The 22,080-nt window shown below is 40.6% G+C and overlaps 2 protein-coding genes across 4 annotated transcripts in view; one reads left to right on the top strand and one right to left on the bottom strand.

Annotated features, from left to right (window-relative positions):
• The first annotated feature begins 3,404 nt into the window (after positions 1 to 3,404).
• LOC133127933 (transcription factor IIIB 90 kDa subunit-like) overlaps positions 3,405 to 22,080 on the top strand; it is a 68,687-nt gene continuing 50,011 nt past the window's right edge. For 2 of the 3 annotated variants that reach the window (XM_061241066.1, XM_061241064.1), the window contains exons 1-2: positions 4,102 to 4,365; positions 4,941 to 5,152. In XM_061241066.1, coding sequence (XP_061097050.1) covers positions 4,969 to 5,152 — 184 coding nt within the window. In that variant the 5' untranslated portion in view covers positions 4,102 to 4,365; positions 4,941 to 4,968. Of the gene's footprint in view, positions 3,467 to 4,101; positions 4,366 to 4,940; positions 5,153 to 22,080 lie in introns of those variants that run through there. The other variant, XM_061241065.1, reaches the window with a different exon arrangement.
• On the bottom strand, positions 9,128 to 20,740 carry LOC133127932 (uncharacterized). Its single transcript, XM_061241063.1, has 19 exons — positions 20,629 to 20,740; positions 20,492 to 20,538; positions 20,121 to 20,210; positions 18,959 to 19,086; positions 18,735 to 18,878; positions 17,868 to 17,918; positions 16,871 to 17,036; positions 16,319 to 16,417; positions 15,592 to 15,821; positions 15,056 to 15,206; positions 14,643 to 14,851; positions 14,431 to 14,548; positions 14,134 to 14,339; positions 13,699 to 13,816; positions 12,196 to 12,365; positions 11,324 to 11,421; positions 10,830 to 10,948; positions 10,589 to 10,754; positions 9,128 to 9,460 (listed from the first exon to the last, which is right to left on the bottom strand). The coding sequence occupies exons 1-19, from the start codon at positions 20,655 to 20,657 to the stop codon at positions 9,412 to 9,414; spliced, it is 2,388 nt and encodes a 795-aa protein (XP_061097047.1). The 5' UTR covers positions 20,658 to 20,740; the 3' UTR covers positions 9,128 to 9,411.

Raw genomic sequence — 22,080 nt, 5'->3', positions numbered from 1 at the left:
CCCCAATCTGTAAATTAATTTGTTCCTTCCAAATGTTTTTTTTTCTGTATGCCACATAGGGCATTTCTCAGGTTTCCTTGTTGTGAGGATTATAGGCTGGTGTATTCTGCAAATTGTATTGTGCCAATGTTTTTTTTAATTATTTTAATATCAATACATTTGTTTATGGTGACACACCCTGCCATGCCAACACAGATACAATATCTGAACTCATGTGCTGATGCCCGCACATGCAAACATTGACATAACTACAAACTAGCTCTTGGACACGCATAAACTCCATGAATCCACCCCATGCCAGGATTAAGGTGGGTGGCTACATTTACCCCTCACCATCACCACACTTTAGCCACTTCTGATAGGTGCTAAATCTGCTAATCCTCGCCTTCAGTACCATGCATTCCATATAGTGACAAATAGGCACTGATTCAAAAGCAGGAGCATCAGAGTAGGGCATTTTCAGCTGCCTGGCTCTAGTTTGATTTGATATAACATACCCATGCAATATAGTATCATTAATTTCAATAACCACATCACACAGCTTTGTTTCTGGAATTGCTTCTATCTTTACTATTAGGACAACAACGTGTTATTACTATAATAATAATAAATATGCCAAATGATGTCAAGTAATTTTGGTAGTTGAGATTAAAACATGCCCATGAGCATGATCTGCAAATGGGGAATTATGGCCTTTTAGAAATATACATGCTCACAGCACTGCTCAATTTCCACTCCAGTTTTTTATATACATAGCTTTTGGTGTGTCCAATCTTACTCTTTGGTGCCATCATGTGGAGAATCCTGCTAGTTTAGGTTCAATCCAACCCAAACATGCTGGGTCTTTACCGTTGGAAGAAATGTATTACATTTTATCAGGCCTTGTGATACTGAGAGTCAATCAATAATACATGCATAAACTTAGAATTATTGTGTTTATTTAAATACCACTTTACAATGAATGTGGACTCCTAAACATCATTGATGTCATTTCAACAGACAAACCCAGCAAAAGATGGAATTGTAAGTGTATGTTAAATGGTAAATGGTTGGCATTTATATGGCGCTGTACAATTTACACTTCTCATTCAACCATTCATACACAGACTCGCACACCAACGGTTGTCAGGAGCATTTAGGGGTTAGGTCTTTTGCTCAGGGCGGAATCGAACCGGCAACCCTCTGACTGCCAGATGACAAAAAACATAGTTTGGCTAAATTGGCTTCAGCAGATCATGAGCCCAGTGGCCTGTATCACAAAGCACGATTACTGAGTGAGCTGGATAACTGCAGTAATTAAAACCTGGAACAGTTATTTTTACTTCCAGATTTGGGTGGGTTCCAGGTTTTACTCAGTACAGTATCCAGCTAACTCAGTAGCCCTGCTTCATGATGCAAGCGCCAGGAATCCAAGTTAAATCCTTAAATTATGTATAAATGGACATAAAAATGTATAAGAACTAAATGTGCAAATGATAAGCATCCACCTATATTCACTGAGCACTTTATTAGGACCGCTATACTAATACCTTTTCAAACTCTACCTTAGTCCTCCCTCCTGATTTCCCCCGCCCCCCTTTCTGATATCCCCATCCTCCTTGTCTAACCCCCCCAAAAAAAAGAAAGAAAAAAAAGGCACTTATGATGACTATATGTTTAGAACAGCATTTCATGTGTATTTTCATAGTTATGGATGTGATGCTTTTGACCTTTGGATTAAAAGCGTCTGCCAAATGACTAAAATGTAAATGTAATACTTGGTAGGGCCTCCCTTTGCTCTCAAAACAGCCTGAATTCTGTGGCAAACCTTTTAGGTTTTCAAAAAGTTGTTTACAAACAAATAAATGTGATGACAAGTTATTTGTAACATTATATAAAGTGTTCATTTTCATACCCTCAAGAAAAAAAGCAAATTAGGTCATTTCTTTGCGTTTCATCAGATGTCACCCCTCCATTTAGCAACATATTTTCTTTTTCTCAAAAAAATCTATTTAACACAAATGTCATATAACACCGTGACACTGTCAATGTCACACTATTTAAAAATAATGACTACTGAGAAAATTCTATCTTAAAACTTAAACATATGAAATATTTAGCATATACTGTTATTGTCTCTAATATAGTACCAATTCTTGTAAAAAGTAAAAAAATCAAATGTCTTTGTTCCCGTTAAGTTTCATAATGAGTGTTGTGGTAAAGCAATTAAATGTTTTTTTTTTGTTTTTTTTTTAAAAATAAAACGATGACGGATTTTGTGTTTCTGAGTGGTACATCTGGCCCGTCTCCTTGCAAGCCTCTCTTCCCTAGCGACAGTATCTGCCCTGACCTCTCCTTGTTTTTTTCAAAGGCATCTGTTAAAATGTTAACAGATATTTTTAAAATGGAATAGTGTATTAAGTGGTACAAATGGCATATGTTTAAAAAAATAATAATAATCAATTGACATCAGGGAAAAAATAAATCCATGGAGTCATTCAGCAACATCGATGCTCACGTTGCTCACGTTTAGGTAATATCTGTAATCTTAAAAAATAAAATGAAAAACACAGAATTATGCGTTAACGCGACCTCTGCACACACAAACCATTTATTAAAAGAGATGTGCAGAAATTAATTGTATCAAGAAATTGCACAACATCCATCCATCCATCCATCCATTATCTGAACCCGCTTATCCTGAACAGGGTCGCAGGGGGGCTGGAGCCTATCCCAGCATACATTGGGCGAAAGGCAGGAATACACCCTGGACAGGTCGCCAGTCCATCGCAGGGCACACACACCATTCACTCACACACTCATACCTACGGGCAATTTAGACTCTCCAATCAGCCTAACATGCATGTCTTTGGACTGTGGGAGGAAACCGGAGTACCCGGAGGAAACCCACGCAGACACGGGGAGAACATGCAAACTCCGCACAGAGAGGCCCCGGCCGACGGGGATTCGAACCCAGGACCATCCGTGCCGCCCTTGCACAACATCGTGTTAACATATGTGAAACCTGTCCACTGTACAAAACTAAAATCAATGTATGACGAACTTTACAGCGAAGTTACAATTCCCCCTCGCTCATTCTCACATTTAACTACTTTTCTCAAATTACGCGCAAACGTTTTTCATTGTTCACACAATGGCAATGCATATCAAATTATTTTAAGGAGGATATATAAAAACGCATTCGGGCCGCGGACACCGTTTGATAACCACTGCTCTAGACCATCACGACGAGATTCAGTACCACTAATTGACATTACAGTCCCCAAAGATTAGTAATGGATGTGGCCACACTACAGATGTACATACTGTAGTGTGGGCGGGATTCAAGATGATATTGACAGCCAATGGAATTCAACTCAGACACATTATTACTCAGGAAACACATTTACAAACAAGTATTTAGGCTTTAAGTGTGCAACTTCTGAAAGGCCGATAGCCGCCCAGGCGCCCCCAAACCCCACACAAGGTAACACGCACTTGTTCAACACATGAACACGTTTTAGTTTACGTTAACATAGTTCGCCAACTTAACTAACTTAGACATTCACATTCACTATTTTGTGAAACAGCGCTTATTTGCAGTACAAAATTCGTTCGCCATCCCGGAAGTACGCTTCCCGGCGCCCAAAGCACAGTTAGCCAGTCACCGCACGCCACAATATTATTTTACGTATACCTTGTTAATTATTATTATTACTATTATTATTCCGAAAAGTTCTGTTGCAGTATCAAAACCAGTACGCCATAAATGATAACTGCGAGTTACATTTATCCGGTCCATAGAGCGTATGATTTAGGTCCCGGTCCGGTCATACACACTTCCTGTGTTTTCAAACCCCACGTCAGCTGATTTCAGAAACGTAAGCGCAGGTCAAAAATAGGAGGCGATTTTAAAGTATTTTTGAAGCAGGTTTGAAATTCAACCGTGTTAAGTTCTATTACAGCAGAACACTGAATGTTTAATGCTATTATATGTATTATACCCTGTAAAACTACACAATTTTTTTGACTGAATTAAAGATAATAAATAGGTTTCAAAGCGCACCCCTATTCAAATGGTGTTCTTGGCTTCATCCAGTTTTATTCGAAATACGAGTAGAGATGAGGTATTGTTGTGTTAAAATATTAACATGATCGTAGCTGAATTGTACATGCCAGACCAGTGCATGTACAGACTCATCAATAAAGCAAAACAGAAATCCGATTTAAATAGCAAAATAATCTATATGTGCATAAAAGTCCAAGAGAAGCGGAACAAACAAGGGAGTTTATTTCTGGAACTACGCGACCATAGCCGCTTCATTGCGGCTAGATAGAAACTTGTTTTGGCCTCTCTTACCCTGAAGGGTATATCTCACACTTTCAGTAAGTAATAAATCAGTTTGCTTTGCAAGCCATTACGAGGCCTTCATAGCATTGAAAAACATGAATGTATCCACATTTGTTGCGTAAATAACTACCGTAAAACATTTGTGTATCAATTAACTAGAGAGGCTAGCTAAGTAGCTAGCTAGCGCAGAACAAACGGCGATTAGGCTAGTTAGATTAGATACCTGCCGGTTGCTACCACGTCCTAGTTTTAACCCCGACGCGATAAATACCAGTATTAACCCGTGTTAAACTGGAGTCATCCATGCTTCCCCTTTAATAAGGTTCGGTTGCAAATGCTTCCAGTCACCGACAATCCCGTGCTAATTTAAATAGCTACCGGGCAAGACCTCGTCGTAGGTAACGGGCGAAGTTCTCATTGAAGAAAAAATACGTTTCACGAGTGAATGGCTAACTATTGCTCATACAGCCTTACAAAAAACATATCTACTGTAAATTGCACTAATATTGCACGATAAAAGGGCGTTCTATCGAACAGAAACATGCCAGGTTTAATTTATCATTTTTGCTGAATGCTCTCTCCCTTTCCCTCTATAATGACTTTTTTTTAGCGCTGCCTGAAGTAACTAAACTGTCACCATGAGCTCTCGTCAGTGCAAGAGCTGCGGTGGCACGGACATAGACATCGACCAGGCCAGGGGCAGTGCAGTATGCATGGGCTGCGGTTCCGTTTTAGAGGACAACATCATAGTATCAGAGGTGCAATTCGTGGAGAACAGTGGGGGCGGATCCTCGGCCGTGGGACAGTTCGTCTCATCAGATGGTGAGAGCAACAGATCAAGTCGCCGTTAAATGTTGGTAATGCCTTTAATCCCAACTCACATACTGCGGGATTCTGGGCCACATTCTCAGGAGAATGATGTGACATGACATGACCTCGCTTTGGGTGGACTGTATGTCGGATTAATCCGAATGCTGCACCTCCAAAAGTGCAACCCCATAACATTAAAGATCTTCAACTCTTTATTTTTTTGGGTCTCACCTGGTTCCATTCAAAGTTCTTGTAATGAACTTGAACCAGGTGTTATGGTCAGATGAGACCAAAATTTCATAAACATGTCAATTTTTTTAACATGAACTAAAGGTGACTACTTGTTATTGTGTACGGCCATTTTGCTCATTTCAAGGGTGCTAATAATTTGAGGGCACTGTATATATTGCACATTGTGTGCTGGAACCTCTCATCCTGACTGATGCAGGGCTTTCCTTGTTTAAAAACTAGGCAAAGATGGCATTTCAACCAAAATCATGCAGGTGTTAAATCTCGAACACAATTTGTAAGATGAATGCATTGTCTGAAATTCAGATTTATTTTGTAGACCAGGTCTGCCCAAACCTGTTTCTGGTGATCTACTGTCCTGTAGGTTTTCATTCCAACCATAACAAAGCACACCTCATCCAAAAGTTAGGCATGACCCACAGCACAGCAGCTGGCATCTGGCATCTCAAACCATTAATTCAGTAGGCTACAGGAACATGCATGGATTAATTTATTAAAGCAATCAAACCCAAACATTTATTACCAATACATTTGTTACAGATGTTTCAGTGAGAAATAATTGTGAACACTGAACAATCACTGAAATGATAGCCTAACTCATAATATGATGTGAACATATAGGCTGTTTCACTCATCTACAGAAATGTAACTGAATTAGCATATGAGATGCATTTGAGAATAGCGATGTCTACAGTATACAGGGTGTTCGGATATCGGACACATTGGGATTCTGGAGTAAATTATGTTTATATTGATTTTTACTTTGATCCAATGTTGCGGTTTACATATTAATTTGTTTCTCGACACAAACTGGACAGGAACTGTAATGTCAAGTTTGTGTTTGTACAGGCTAATATAGCCAACTTGTGCTTAAAATTTAAAGGCTTTTCTGTAGCATTAAATGGGCTTGTAAGACCTGTGATTGGCCATGTGACTATTTGTGGGCTCGGCAACAAAATAACACTTATGATAGGGAGATTTCATTAAGAGTCAAGATCGACTATGATGACAGCGAAGCAGATAGGCTGTCCTAATGTTCTTCACTCAATTTAGTCAACACTGAAATCGTTGACTAAATTGAGTGCCGTCATTAGCCTGCATTTTGTAATGTCATGAGAAGGCACGCTATAGGCTTATTCAAATTATTCTGATTATTGCCATCTGTCATAAAAAAAATCTGTCAATCACAATAGCCTACATATTGGTATTGATTATTCAGCAAATTTGTTTGATTGTTAATCCAGCAAAATAAACAAAACAGGTTGAGTAGGGTAGGCCACAGCTCGGTTTTAAGATTTCTTTTTCTTCAGTGCACAGTTTGCTATATATATAAATATATAGATATGCTAGGCCTATTCCTTTGTTTTTGCTATGTACTGAAGACAATTGAGTTTGAGGTCAAAAGATGTACATCAGATGACAGATCTGAATTTCAGCTTTTATTTCCTGGTATTTCTATGTAGATTTATTTCACAACTTAGAACATATCACCTTTTGTATCAGACCACCCAATTTTTAGGTGAGAAAAGTATTGGAACATGTGACTGACAGGTGTTTCTTGTTGCCCAGATGTGTCCTGCTAGGTTGATTGGTTAAACAATAAATAGTTCTGAATGTCTACTCTTGGTTTTTGCCTTGGGTTTTGCCTGCATTTGTGTTAGAAAAGATAAACCAACATGAAGACCAGAGAGCGGTCTTTGGGGGAAAAAAGCAAGCCATTTTGAAGCTTATAAAGGAGTGGAAAATGCCATTGCACATTGGGAAAAGCTTGTACAACAACTTGAAATGCATTCTTAACCCTCTGAAATGGCCGCAGATTGCTTGCTAGTACTACTGTAGCTTGTGGATTGAATGCAAACTGCATATTGTAATAGCCATTACATGCAACATTTGTCCAAAGATGTATTGCTTTAAAAAAAACCAAAATGTAGATACAGCATAGTAGAAAGCTAGTTAGCCGGTAGTTTGAATTTGCGTGTCAACAAATAAACACAGATCTTCTGTGAACCTTAAGAAACGACAATGTTACAATAAGCCATGAGTCAAGCAAAAGCTACAGAAATACTGTAGCATTGAATTCCCTGTGGTGTTTACATTTTAAATCCTTTGAAAAGGCCAGATTGCTTGCAAGAATTACTGAAGCTTGTTGATTGCTAATTTAGAATAGTTTGAACCTCAATAAGCCTGATGGGGAACGTGCATTCATTTTAAAGCAATTTTTTGTAAACTTTTACAAATCCGTTTCGGTTCAACTTTTAACCGTTCACACCTAGTTGAGTGCAATCATTCATTTAGGTTACTGAATTTTATTTTCTACATTTAACGGTTTGCCACTGCTATTTATATGAAGAACACAAACATGCCAGAGTGCTGCAATGGTGAGCACCTAAAGGTGCTCACAAACGAAATCCGGCGACCGCTTTTGCAGCACTGGACGCAATTGATTTGCATGGGCAGATCACTATATGCAAATACAGAACCTTCGAACGTACCGCGGCACTTGCAAGACTGCGAACATCACGCAAGGCTCTCCATAGAAAAGGAATAGCGTAATGTATAGTTGCGTCCTGATTTGGTGTGCGAGTACCTTTAAGCTGAAGCCACACATCCTGTAACGAGAAGCGACGATGACATCACCAATTTCCAATGGGAGGAGATGAGTGTCCCCTGGTCACTTCGCCTGCTTGCCTCACATTGCCAGGCATCATAAAATGCCTTGTGGATGTGAAGAATCTCCTCACGTTGGAAATGAATGTGGGTGATGTCATTGCTGCCTCTTGCCACTGTTCTCAGGGTGAATACATCAAACTGGTTCCCAAAGTCACTCCTGTGGGACTAGTATCTTCAATGGTTTTGTTCCAGCGACAATTGCAGAGGTAAAAATTATCCAGTGTTGGTTTCCAATTGGCTCAATTTGTGTGATGAGAGAGGATTCTACTCGCTTGTCAGCTTTTCAATGGTATTAGCCTTCCAATAGCCCAACTCAAGCAGCTTGTACAGTGATGCGTTTCACATGCTACATGTGTACATGAGTGTATTCAATGTGATTTGTAATATTCTGCTGGTATTCATCTGTAGTTAAGTTGCATATGCCATATATGTAGTCAAGGCATGGTGCTTCAGCCCTCCAACCAGCTAGGTCACAAGTCTTGTTCAAGCCCTTTCACAATTATCCCATTTGCACTACCTCAATCGAATTTCATAATTGCCACCAAATAAGCAGACTAATGTATACAAGCAACGGTGTTAAATTGTTAGATTACCTTCTACTGTGGACATGCTGCAGTATTTAAATGTTCTACAGCACATGATCCCCAAATTAAAGGCCTGCACGCATCAGAGTCCTTTTCCCAAAATGTTTGCAAAGCAGTGCAGTGACATGTCATTTTCATTTTCTTGAACCTTGCCCTCAGACTCAGAAATGAAAGCATCCTAAGCTATACGAGACCAAAAATGAAATTTCACTTAATACACATGCATAACCTCACTGTACAAGTGGTTTTGGAAGCTACACATTTCTGTAAAATATGCATTTTCTCAGACCACAAACCCCAATATAGCAGCCATCGTTAAGCCGACTGGTAAGAAGCTTCTCGAAAATATCCGAAATCCTTCACCCCACAAAAACCCAGCACACAAAACCATTGTCAAAGAAACCATGTGATTGGCTACAATAATTGACCTTTGAAATGTGAACCTTGCAAAATAGGTGCCTAGGGGATACCACAGTACACATACTTGGTCAAATTATTTTTTATTCCCTGCAATTTCAAATGTATAGTCCAATTCATAAACATTGCATTACTGAAGGTTTACCTTTTGCAAGGAAAGACATGAAAGAATTTGAAATTTATTGCTAGATATTACAATACATTTCCATTTAAAAAATGCTATAGGAAGAGATGCCATTGTTTACTTGATCATACATGATTGGCATAATGCCCAATCCCATCAAATTTGAAGCATTGACATTTGTAAATATGAGAATAAACTTTGGAATACATTTGTGAAGTCATCCACATTCACATTTGCAGAGCCACAGGGACATATTTCTGGTTGATGTTCTTCACCCTTTGGGAACAAAGAACCACAGTGAGCAACAAGACAGCAATGTTCACTCAGTTTACCTTAATTTCAGTATGAAGGAACATTTTCCACTCAAGAGTCTTGTGGAATAGTAGGTTTTTCCATTTGTGAAATTGATCAGATACTATGTCAATATAGCACTCTTACCAGTCTTGATTGCTCGCTATGCATGGGTTCCATAACGGAGTTGAGAATTGCTTTGAATTTGCACAAATTTGCTTGGTCCATCTTTTGTGCTCATCGAAGTACAGTGGACCTTTGAATGTGCCGAAACCACAATTCCTCCACTCGGACTAGACACAATTTTCACACCACTGGAATAGTATGTGCCTTCCTGTTCTTCGCTGCTGAGGGGACTTGCACTTACATATGTGGTAGGAACAGGGACAGAGCCAGAAATAGGGACATGTCCATTGTGGCCATTGTTATGGGTACTGGGAACCACATTGGCAAATTGAACTCCAGAAGCGGAATACCCGTTTGGATGCCTTCGGTTCTGATCACTGCGATAGGGTCTAGAGGTTGAAGTTGAATAGATGCTGCTGGGTTTTGGTTGGGTGGTTCCTGAATGGGATATTGTAGAGCCACTGGATACATGTGGAATAATGCTGCCCTCACTAATGCCATATTGACCAGGAACATTTTGAACATCAGCAGCTCCATAATTACCAAGGGTTGGATGGATGCTGTTAGATGTTGATTGGCTGCTGGAAACAACATTACTGGAATGAGCTTGGGAAGCAGAATACCCATTTGGATCAGGTGCTTCTTGAGTGAGGCTTCCTTCTTGGGTACTGGGAACCACATTGATAAATTGAACTCCGGAAGTGGAATGCCTGTTTGGATGCCTTCTGCTCTGATCACTGCTATAAGAACTAGAGGTTAAGGGGATGCTGCTAGATTCATGTTGGGTGGTTCCTGTATGGCGTGTTCTGGAGCCACTGGAGATGGGGTGGGTGACACTGCTGCCCTCAGCAATAACATGGGGAGCAGGGACATTTTGAATGCTGACAGCTCCATAGCTACTGAGGGCTGGTTGGACATAATTAGGTGATGCTTCCTTCATGGGTAACAGGAATCACATTGCCAATGTGAACTTGAGAAGCAGAATACCTATTTGGATGCCTTCTGTTCTGATCAGTGCGATAGGGTCTAGAGGTTGAGGTTGAATGGATGCCGATTGCTGCATGCTGGGTGGTTCCTGTATGGGGAGTTCTGGAGCCACTAGTGACAGGGTAGGTGACACTGCTGCCCTCGGTGGATCCAAGCACCTTTCCATCTACAAGAGAACACAAAAGTGCTTGACTTACATTACAGTAAAGAAGTCCTCCATTCTCTCTGGTTTCGATCTTACATTCTTTGGGTGAACTCCCCTCCACTTTAATTGTACCAAAGCCAGGGGTCTCAGACTTGATCTTATCCACAAACAGTCTGTTGGTCGAATTGACTTCATAGAAGCACTGCACCGTGAGCCTATGGAAGAGGAATGCACTGATCAGCATGTAATCCATCCATTATCTTAACCCACATCCTGAAGAGGGTCCCAGTATACATTGGGCAAAAGGCAGGAGTACACCCTGGACAGTACATTAGAGCACACACACCATTCACTCACACCCACAGGCAATTTAGACTCTCCAATCAGCCCAGCCTGCTTGTCTTTGGACTGTGGGAGGAAACCAGAGAAACTGGAGTACCCCAGAGGAAACGCACGCGCGCTTTATTTTATTTTATTTATTTTTTAAATCCTCACTGCTGGAAGGAGATAGTTAGACATGGAATAATGCCAGCATTCACTCACATAAGGCAATTTAAAACGTATTCAGGGTGGATCAGGTTATTCACTACCTGAATTGTGAGTCCCTGGTGATCTTGGGAGCCCCCTCTGGTTCAAACTCAAGGTGAGAAATGATCTCATTTTCATAGACCATATAGTGATCATCAATCTGAAAGTAAGCCAGATAGTTTAGAAAACACTTCCTCACCCTGCCAGAAGCAAACCATTTATGCATATTAATGGGTTGCTTTCCATTTATTTGGAGTTTATTAACCCCTTAAATCATGCTGGCCCATATTTGAGAAAGGCTATCTTTCAGAAGGGACCAGGATTGTGCATGTAATCAAGGGTTTAACAGTAGGCTAACGGTTTTATTATTTTCAAGCTTGTATTCAGAAAAGGGGTGATACTTAAGGGGTTTGCCATCTTCAATTTTCCTGTTGACATGATTGAATTGTACTTTAAATGCCACCTAAAGGATTATAAAAGTTGTGCATTACCTTAACCTTTTGAGGAAATTTGTTTATAAAATGGTTGAATGTTTAAAGGTCCTCTATTTTGCATCGTTTTATTTTTGGTCCTGATATCCATAAGGCGACGTTTGCATGGTTAGGTACCAAAAATGATCTTTACCAGGCCTTTAGTGACCGTGTCTAAGGCTCATTAATGTCAACAAACCGCTGTTCTGATTGGCTAGCTAGCCAACTAACCGAATGTTGTCGGTGCTGAGCTTCTTGGATTTATTCTGGCTACAAGGTTTATTCCATTATGCGCCTTTAAATAGTGGTGAAGCGCACAATTTCCAGACCTACAGGAGCTCTCATCTTCATTCAACTGAGCTGATTGCAACGTAATTGGAGTTGCAAAGGTTTCTGTAAACATGCCATGCAGCAACACATTGGAAAAACAATACAATGCTACATTGAGCACCATTCAAACATACCAGGAATCTGGTGCCACATGCATTCAGACCAAATGCAAAGAGAACTCTGGTGATGTCAGTCTCCCAAGGCTTGCAGTTCTTGTCCAGAAGAGTGGTTCTGCTTGGCTTCACAGGTGGAATAGCTGCAGTAAGTCTGGCCACAACCGTCATCACTCCATCAGTAGAGCACACTGGAATTACAAGAACACGCATGTCTTTGATGCCAGTTCGTAAACTATGAACATGTTGTGCAGAACATCGCTCGGACCCATGGAAACAATGCCTCAGCATGCGTTTCTATCCTCAAGGTGTCATTGTAGTTAGATTAACCACACAAATACCAGCAACCTCCAAATTTGAAACAGGACCGCAACAATATTCTCCTGGTTCACAGGACTACATCCAGATGCACATCATTTTGTACGAAATGCAATATAATTTGACCACACCCAAAATCTCAAGAACAAGCACTGACATTTACTGAAGTTGGATGGCATCCTCAGTCAAGAAACAAGTTATGGCTAAGAAAGCCAGTATAAGTCCTATATTTACAGAATAGTCCAGCTTTACCAACACCCCTTCCAGCAGGTTCTTACACTTGCATCTTTGTAACAAATATAGTACAGATGACCTTAGTTCAAGGCAACTAAATTCCAAATTATAATTCACAAATGGCCATGTATCCATCCACTGGATGCAGTGATTGGCTCTGTAGTGCTGCTTGAAGCATGGTGGGTTGCCTGATATGTAGTACTGGCTGCTGTGGGAGTGGCACTGGGGGCACAACTTTAGTCAGTGACATTAATGCCTGGCAACCCAAACCTCAGCTTGCATTTTCATCACGTAACTTGGAGCTAATGTAGCACAGTTGGCATGCACCCTGTAGGTGGTCTCATTATTGTACTGGATGCACAGGGACAAGATTGGTAATCCTATTGTCCAAATATGATAATGCTTTTCCCAAAAAGTTGGACCACTCCTTTAATACAGTGAACTAGGTTAATGACCAATTAATTTAATTATACATTTTTATTATAAATCCACTTTAAAAAAGCCTATGTACATTTAGACATCACACTATATCCTGTCATTTTCTTCTGCTTTTAGTTCTGTCGACCACCCTGCACCACAAATACAATGCAGAACTAAAAATGTATAAGATCAGAAGTCATGGTTGACAATTTCCACTGGTAAACAATGACTAATGTCAACTACTACAACTCAAAGGAGTAAACGTACACTTAAATGTCAACATTAAAATCTTAATCTTCAGATGAACACTCAATCCTAACTGCTAACAAATACAATGTATACAGCATTTCTTTTTAAATAAAATTTGGTGCGTTCTATCCCAACTAGGCAGAACACATTTACTTTAGTCCACATGATTTGATGCTTCACAAGGGATATATAGAGGAGGAATTAAGGTGAATGTACCAGAATAGGATGGTCACTTAAAGCTTTGAGACTAGTGACTGCCAATTACATCAGTCAACAGGAAGTCTTATGAGCTCTAAACATTACCTATGAGTTCATCTGTGTTGAAGAGGCAGCGCTTTGCAGTCGACTTATGGATGTCCAGCGTCTTGGCATCCCTTGAGAGAACTTCAAAAGTGCTAAAGAAGTGGTTCAGGGTAATCTCCTAGACAGAAAAGGAAGATTTAGTGCTGGTATAATTAGGCAAGTGCACTCCAGTGCAAACCAATTGACAGAGGGAATATCATTCCTCTCCATAGGAATTTTGGGTCAGAGGGCACACTCGTGGATTACAAAATGCAAAAACATTTTACCCTTACACATCAAACTACAGTAATGGCTCACAAGTATTTTGAGCCTTTTAAATTGCATCAAGCAAAAAGTGGTGGGTAAAGAAACCATTTACTCAGTACGTCTTTGGCTTGGAGTTTGAAGCCCTCTGCATAAAGTTCCTAACAATTTGCTAAAGACAGCTTCACTTGCCTCATATATATGGCCAATTGTGAAGACCGGCACCTCTAGGGTCAAGCTCTGGCTGTCGTTATGCATGATGTAGCCACGCCTTGCCGCCAACTGTGGTGTCAGTGGGTAATCCCCGATTGTTATCTGCCACATATGCCCCAGCTTTTGGTGAGCCATCTTGAAGATTATGCTCCTTTCTGTGCAAACTGCTTGGAATTCTGGTGGAACTGGAGATGACAATTGAGAAGTAAATAGTGTTCCAGTTGAATTAAAGTAGATGTCACAACTGTGCCCAGAATAAGAACAGAGGAATCTTACAGGCATCCTCAAGCAACGCCACAACAGAAGCAAGGTGATAGTAAGGGTCTTGTTGGGGCATGATGTTCAGTGTGTAATTTATGTCCAAAGAGTACTGCAGCTGTCCTTCTCCCACATACTATTGAAAATGGAATCAGATCATAATTGTGCAAACCAATGCTTCACATTTTAAATTGGTTCTTCAAAACAGTCTCATTCAAGTAAATACATACCACCCTCGGCACAATGCGGTCTTCAAAAGGGACCTTGAGAATATAGGCATGGGTTCCATTAGGGTGAGGGATTTTGGAGATTTTGTAACCACTTTGAAAAGCTTCAGATACAGAGAATGCATCTCCATTGAGCCCCACTGCAACCAGTTCCACATCCAAAGGGAAATCACCCAGGTACACAGTGAATATAAATTCTTCAAGGACAGTTTCTGTATTAAAATATGGTTTGGAGTCAGCATATATGCAGGGATGAATGATCATAGACATTTAAGTATATCAAGGCTCATCAGCGCCAATTGAGATTTTTGTAGATCGTTAACTTGGTGGCTTGATGGGTTGTCATCACAGGAATACATTTAGGCTTTGTATGAATTCATAGTTTGCACTTGGAACCAGATTTTAAGGATACTTACGGTCAATTGTGAAAGGATATTGGGGGAGTTGGGGACTTGAACAGGTCCGTGGCATGCGATGCCTGGTTTCAAGAACACCGTCCATGAACAGGTGCTCATAATAGAGGTAGACAATGTAGAACTCACAATAGGTGTTGTTAAGGACAAGGCTCTGGTGAAAAGACAAATCCCTTGCTTAAATGTTCAGTGGCTTCAGATTTATTTTATCATTTTATTTTATTTTTTTAAATGGCTGGAATTTTGATTTCAGGGCCATTTTAATATTTACCAACATTGACATGTATAGTGTACTAAACAAATGAGCTAGGGCCGAGGTGGCCAACCCTGATCCTGGAGAGCAGCAATTCTGCTGGCTTTCGTTATTCAGCACTTGATTGACTTCCGATTAAACACTCGCCTCACCAGGGGTCTCGAGTTGAAATTGGTCACCAAATTTAAATTCAGGCAAAAGCAATTGATTTACAGCTCTACAACCAAGGCTGACCACTCCTAGCTCAGGACAAGTTACCGGAATCTTGAGTATTAGACAGTCTTACCCTTCTGTACCCTCCCTCTGCTCCAAAGGGGACACTCAAATGAGTCATTGGCCCACTGAAGTCCATCAAGTAGCCCCTTGCTCTCCACGTGTTCTCATTCAGAAGCTGGCCCTCTACACCCATGCCAACCTGCTTGCTCGCAAACTCTGAGCGATTGTACACCAGTGGTGCCATGACTGTTGGAATCTCCCAGTATACCCTCCATGTCTCTGCATCAAAACCACTGGGATCTGCAAAGCCAGTGCTCCAATTCAGTGGCCTGAATTCTTAGACAGCATTGTAGGCATTACTACAACAGAGTACTTATCAATGCAGCAGATGCATACCATGGGTAGTGGAGTTGTCAATACCCCTACCTGGGAACTGAGCTAGCTAGCTACCTGCCATTTCTGAACATGGTCCCTCTCCAAGTCTAACAATTGTAAATAAATGTAAATACAGTAATATGAACACAGGCATGTAAAACAAGACTCCGGTACAATGCATAAAATAAACCGTAAAATATAAATTAACAGGCTGCATTAGGCAAACACGTACTTTTGATGATTAGCACTTTGCTTTGAATTTGGGCATACAAGGTACATTCTTGGAATGTTTCAATATTTAAAAAAGAAAAAAAAACAAAAAGTGACACTTCTCCCTGCTTCAGTCCTGATGTTGATGGCAAGTCTGGAACAGCCAGTTTCAGGGGCATTTGAAATGGCCAAACTGCAGAAAGAGCACTTACTGAATGTGCAGACCGCAGCTAAATCCATCATTTTAACCCTCCATTTCTGTCTGAAGAACACCGTTGCATGGATCTCCACTGCTGGTATGCCATCAACCTGAAAGGGACACCAAGTCATAATCTGGCAGTTCGTAGTTTGACAAAACTATTAATGTTCAGAAAATAAGATTTGTGAAACCCATAAACTGAGATGGAAGTAATCATGTTGGAGAAGGTAATACAAGTTGCTCATGCATGGTACCTAGAACACATTCTTTGAATTGTATTGCCAAAACTATTGTCTGTGGACATCGCTGAAGTTGTAAATACTCTTGTAAGTCCCTGTTAATATGTGATTTAATAAATCAGAATGAGCTGCACAAATAGAAAAAATGATTGAGACTCATGAGATTATGTTCAGGTAGTGTTACATTGTGGCCACACTGCTTTAGATATTAAAATCATGCTTTCATTGGACTCAAGCATTAGGATTCTGATAAAAGCATCTCATGTGAACTGATGTTTGCATTATTATATTAATACAATTTATGAAGCATAAAGCTGTACTTTCCTCCACAAGTTTAACGTGAGGCAGGAAATAGGACGTGCGGAACACAATCCGGTCCACAGTAGTGCCAACCCAATATCCGATTGCACGGGCATCACCAACAGACATGGTCACTTCCTGTCCATCCTCCACAAGTATTACCCACCACTCAGAGATCATAGATGCTTCAGCCTAGAGGGAAATAGAACATTCATGGATCTGAGCAAAATAACAGCTTCCCCAAATATTCAAACAGTCTTTCCAATTCCACCCCTCCCTCAGAAACTTCACTTTCTTCTGGAGCAGTTTGTATTGGAACATAAGCAGGCATCCCCAAACTTATTTTAGAAGAACCAATGTGGGTACAGCCTTTTGTTTTAGCCCACCTTCATTCAACTAATTAATTGAAGACCACCATTAGTCATGAGGTATTGAGCAATAAGCCTGCATCACACCAGCCCTTCTTGAATAAGATTGACACTCCTGTTTAAAACAATTTAAAATGGATTCCCAAACTCAAGGATTCAAACACCTAGTCCCTCCAACCCCAACCCTAGTACCTACAGTAACTAAAGCATAGCTGTCTGAGCTGCCTCACACTGGCCTGCTTAATAATGAATGGGTGTAATATTGTGGGCACTCAGGACAAAGAGGAAGTCATTCCAAAAGCAAACACTAAGTATTGGGAGCCTTGCACATGCCCTTTGCTACCAACTAAGTTTAGGACAATTTACAAGTACCATAACCCATCAAAACTTCGTGCTGGTATGTCATCTCAGCAGCCAACAAATTAAATCTATGAAGAGATGGAAATATACAATCTGTTCTAAAATGCTTTAATAGCCAACCATTTCCAGGACATTGTCAATTCATTTTCTAGGCATTTTTCATGGAAAACTACATTTCAGGACTATTGGGAACCCTGTATCAGTATGAAACTTTTTGAATAGGTTCCAAAGATCTAAAACCTGGCTTCTCCTGTCATTAAATGGGGGAAAATGGTGAAGTTGGCTGGTGACTTACAGCAGAGTCCCATGTTTGGTCAATGGTCGTGCAGTCTCTTCCCACAGTTACCTAGGACACAGGACAGAGCCAGTGAGCATAGAGATGCATTTACTCCAACATACTGCTAGGTATGACTAGTTTGCAAAGATTTTATGTTTAGGTAATCCAGTCCTTTTTTATAGCCATTAGAAACCGCAATTCACATTGCGATTAATATTATTAAATAAGAAATCCACTGGTCATCCTGAGCTTGCAAATTTGCTCAGTCAGTTAGTGGGCTCTAGGATCACATAACTATAATGTAACCCTCCACACTACGAGCCCAGTGACTGAGCACGTACACAGGAAACATACTTCCTCACTCACAGGTCTTCCTGATATGGAGGGCCCAAATGAAAGCTTTATGCCAGGGGTGGTGACTCCAGTCCTGGAGAGCCACAGCATCGGCTATAGGTGCACAACGTCAGCCTGGAGGGTCAGTTGGTGTGCTGGTTTTTGTTCCAATTAATTACCTTAATTTTCAGGCAGCTCTTTAAACTATGCTGGTTCACTCCTGTACTTGAGCACAGTAAAATCTTTAGCACACACTTAGGTCTGTGACTTTAGCTTATACAAGCATCAGATAATGTTTTCCTTAGTTCAATCATATCTTTAAGAGCTGAAGTTGGCGCTGACACAGATTGGCCCTTGTGCACTCCTGATCTAGTTCTTTCCTCCACATCCAATGAATGCCTTGAGAACAAGGTGTTCTCAAGCCAATCAATGAATGACAATGAATGACACTGCTTTAGACCCTTCCTTTCACCATCCTTCACAATTTGGAAGGGCGTACCACAGCAGTACACAAACCTTCCTCACCCCAATCAGCAAGCACACCCACAGTACCTCCATGTAGTTCTCCTGACAAGTTACCTCCCTGTCCAACCAGGGCAGCGTGAGGGAGCAGGTTTTTGCCACGTGGTGGATGGCCTCTCTGCCCAGGTGGTCAGTAACGATTACATTGAACTCGAATCTAAACAGTTGGTCGTTCTGGAGAGGAGAGGGTTAGTGGCTCACCAAGACTAGCTCAGGTTTTACCCACTCGAGCCTCTAAGGTGACCACACAGTACCTGGTTTTCTGTGTAGCAGGAGTGGTAAGAGGCTTGGAGCACAATGTATCCATCCATGCTGAATCCACTGCGAGTGTAACCACACATTGCTGCATTCCTCTCATCAAGTGGATATACACCAGTAGCATCTGGGGACACAAGGGTTCGACATAAGATAGATAAGATGCACTTTATTGAAACCCATGGGCTAGTTACTTAGGAGCAGTGGGCAGCCACAGTGCAGCGCCCGGGGAGCAATGTGGGGTTAAGGGCCTTGCTCAAGGGCCCAACGGCTGTGCGGATCATTTTATTGTGGCTCGACCGGGATTCAAACCACTGACGTTGTGGCTCCCAGTCATGTACCTTAACCACTACGCTACAAGCCGCCCCACATGACATGTGGCATGTTCACACTGATGCATGCACTGATGTACAGTAAATGTAAGCATGCAAACACCAATAAAATGGTTCAGTATCACAGCCATTTGACAACCTGTCTAGCTGCTAGTTTACCTTGAAGGAATTAATGATCTGAAGCTAGCAAAAGTAGTGTAGGCACAGCATTAAACCTATAGTCCAAGTATAAAGAAACACCATCGCACATAGGATTTTAATGAATGACCAGCTGGTGTCCCTCAATTCTTTTTTGGTCCCTAACAAGCAAGTCATTTTGCAGCCAAAGTATTGCATAATGTAAAGAATTTTGCTGAAAATGACAGCCCATACACATTGAGACTCTAAACGGTTTCTAAAAGAGGGGTCTGCAACCCTAGTCCCACAGGGTCTGGTCATTCTTGGTTACTCCAAATTGACCACTTAAGGGTTGACCTTCCCTAGGGGCAGTATCACAAAGCAGAATTACAAAGTTGAATTGATGGCTACACAGAGAAGCCCAGAACCCTCTAACATTAACTGAAGTTAAGAGCATTTCGTAGTTTATTCAGTGCAGTTATTGAAATGCATGTAAAAACAAAACCACACAGACCCTGCGACTATCCAGGACCAGGGTTTCAGAACCTCAAGTATAATTAAATACAGTATAAAAATGGTTGAGTCAGATGAATCTGCAATAGGAATAAATAAAAACCTATAACCCTAAATGGAAAAGGTCAGGTTTTCATTGATCCACAATCGGAGGATTAGTAAAGGCTGGGCCAGTGCCACAATGACTGGAAAAGCTCACCTATAGCCTCAATACGGAGTGATAGGCTCGCAATCGCCTCGTCGACAGAAATCAGGAAATATCGATCCCGACACTCTGACTCAATGGCTTCTGAACAGAAAAGGTGGAATGGGGAACGGAATGAGGCCAGGTCTATAATGCTCCAGTTTCCTTGATATAGGAATCTGTGCTGTTGGCTGACCGTCAACATAAATGACTAATGTTTTCATGCCCTTTATTTAAAAAGGTGCACATAGCTTAATTTCCACATTATACATGAAATGCAGTATTAAAAAAAGAATAAATTCAAACTTGAAACTTAATGAGCAGTATGTACTTACAGCCAAATAAAGGCTTACATGAGATGAATCACCAAGAACTTCAACACATACCTCTTTGAGCATCAGCATAATCCACTAGTAAGCTAAGCAATATAACTCTGCAGGACAAAAGAGAAATGAACACTTGAAGGTTCAGTGGACTTCCAGTGCACCCATGAGATTTAAACCATTTTAAATGTTTAACTCACCCCAAACAATGACTTAAATTGAGCAACATTCTACTACAGCATCCACTAGCTGAACAGAGCTAGCAAACAACAAACTAGCAAATTATGTGCAACAAGATGGGATTCACCTGGTTTTATAAAAACTACTGTCGTTATTGGCTAGAACATTTATCAAATCACCGTGTACTAATTGGGATTGACAGAAAACCATGGAAACTGTTGACAGAGAAGCTTTAATCACTTAGTGCTCAATGACTTCGTCAAACATTAACCTGCACAACATGGAATATTTAGTTTGATTTCAGTTTGCAATAAGTTATTTGAACTGTGAATCTGATCCCTGTTCCTCATTGATTGATTGATTTTAGCAGATAAGTGGATAACAAATTATATCCTTTATTATTCTCAGTGCTAATTACTACTTTTTGCCAGGGCCCAGAAGTCTGAAAATGCATTTCTAAAGCTACTTCTTTACCAAGATAATTGGGGCTAATTGGTTGAAAATAAGTATTGTTTTCTGTAGTGGACTGCTAAATGGCTACACCTGTGATTGAAGACCATAATTAGTTAATTAATTGAATCAGGCGTTCTAGTGCTGGGCTAAAACAGAGACCTGCACCCACACCAGCCCTTTTTGGATAAGATTGGACACCACTGATATATGCCTTAGGGCGGGCTGCCCAACCCTGTTCCTGGAACGCTACCATCCTGTAGGTTTTGTATGTCTGGCCAGTAGCACTAATTGTCAATTACCCAGGAGAAAAGAAAACCAGTGCTGGATTTGAATTTGAGGGCACGATCCCTGGATTAGATCTGTGGTTTCACAGGTTGGCAGAGGTGGAAAATTTAGAAGTCCTCCCCATTGTTTTGTTCCACTCACCTGGATTTGCTAATTAGCACAATTTTTCAGCCACGAGGTAGAACTAATTGGTGAAATCAGCTGTCTGAGTTAATGGGTGGAAGAAACACATTGCAGCACTTACTTTCTGACCCATGGACATTTCACATTATAATCACAAATAAAGTCAGACCCAAAAAAACAGTTGATGTGTGTAAACTCTATTCAACTACTTGAGTTAATAATTCCTACACGTGGCTCTCCAGGTATTTGATGTGTTCCAGTTCAAGCTCACCGGGTGGCTTCATTAGTTGATCTGACTGGGGGTAATCAAAGGTCTCACGCAAATTCTTGAGAGTTGCAGTGTTTTTGCTTGACCAGCAGAGGGTTGTCAAATCTCAAAATTTAAGTGAATTCCCACTAAACAGGAATTGTAGGGTCTTGAATTGTGGTTCATCTTTTAAATCGGCAGATGGTGCAAATTCCCTGTGTAATTCTTGAGTTTTAATAATACATTTATCAGTGGTTAATAGAGTTGGGACCTACTTCTGATGGTCAAAAAACATTTTAATTCAATATTTGAATACAGTACTGTGCAAAAGTCTGAGGCATTTGTATAGCATTCTGTACAGATA

This window comes from Conger conger, chromosome 5, assembly GCF_963514075.1.
Source record: "Conger conger chromosome 5, fConCon1.1, whole genome shotgun sequence".
Classification (NCBI taxonomy): domain Eukaryota; kingdom Metazoa; phylum Chordata; class Actinopteri; order Anguilliformes; family Congridae; genus Conger; species Conger conger.
The sequence above is the reverse complement of the archived record's forward strand: the minus strand, read 5'-3'. Positions and strand labels throughout refer to the sequence as shown.

Bases quoted from the DNA above. Each gene is read 5' to 3' on its own strand.
- LOC133127932 (XM_061241063.1), bottom strand. From the start codon at position 20,657: ATGTTGCTCAATTTAAGTCATTGTTTGGG. The intron at 20,211-20,491 runs GTATGTGTTGAA...TTTTCTGTTCAG, and splicing joins TTATGCTGATGCTCAAAGAG to AAGCCATTGAGTCAGAGTGT. The intron at 12,366-13,698 runs GTAATGTTTAGA...TTGTAATTCCAG, and splicing joins CAACACAGATGAACTCATAG to TGTGCTCTACTGATGGAGTG.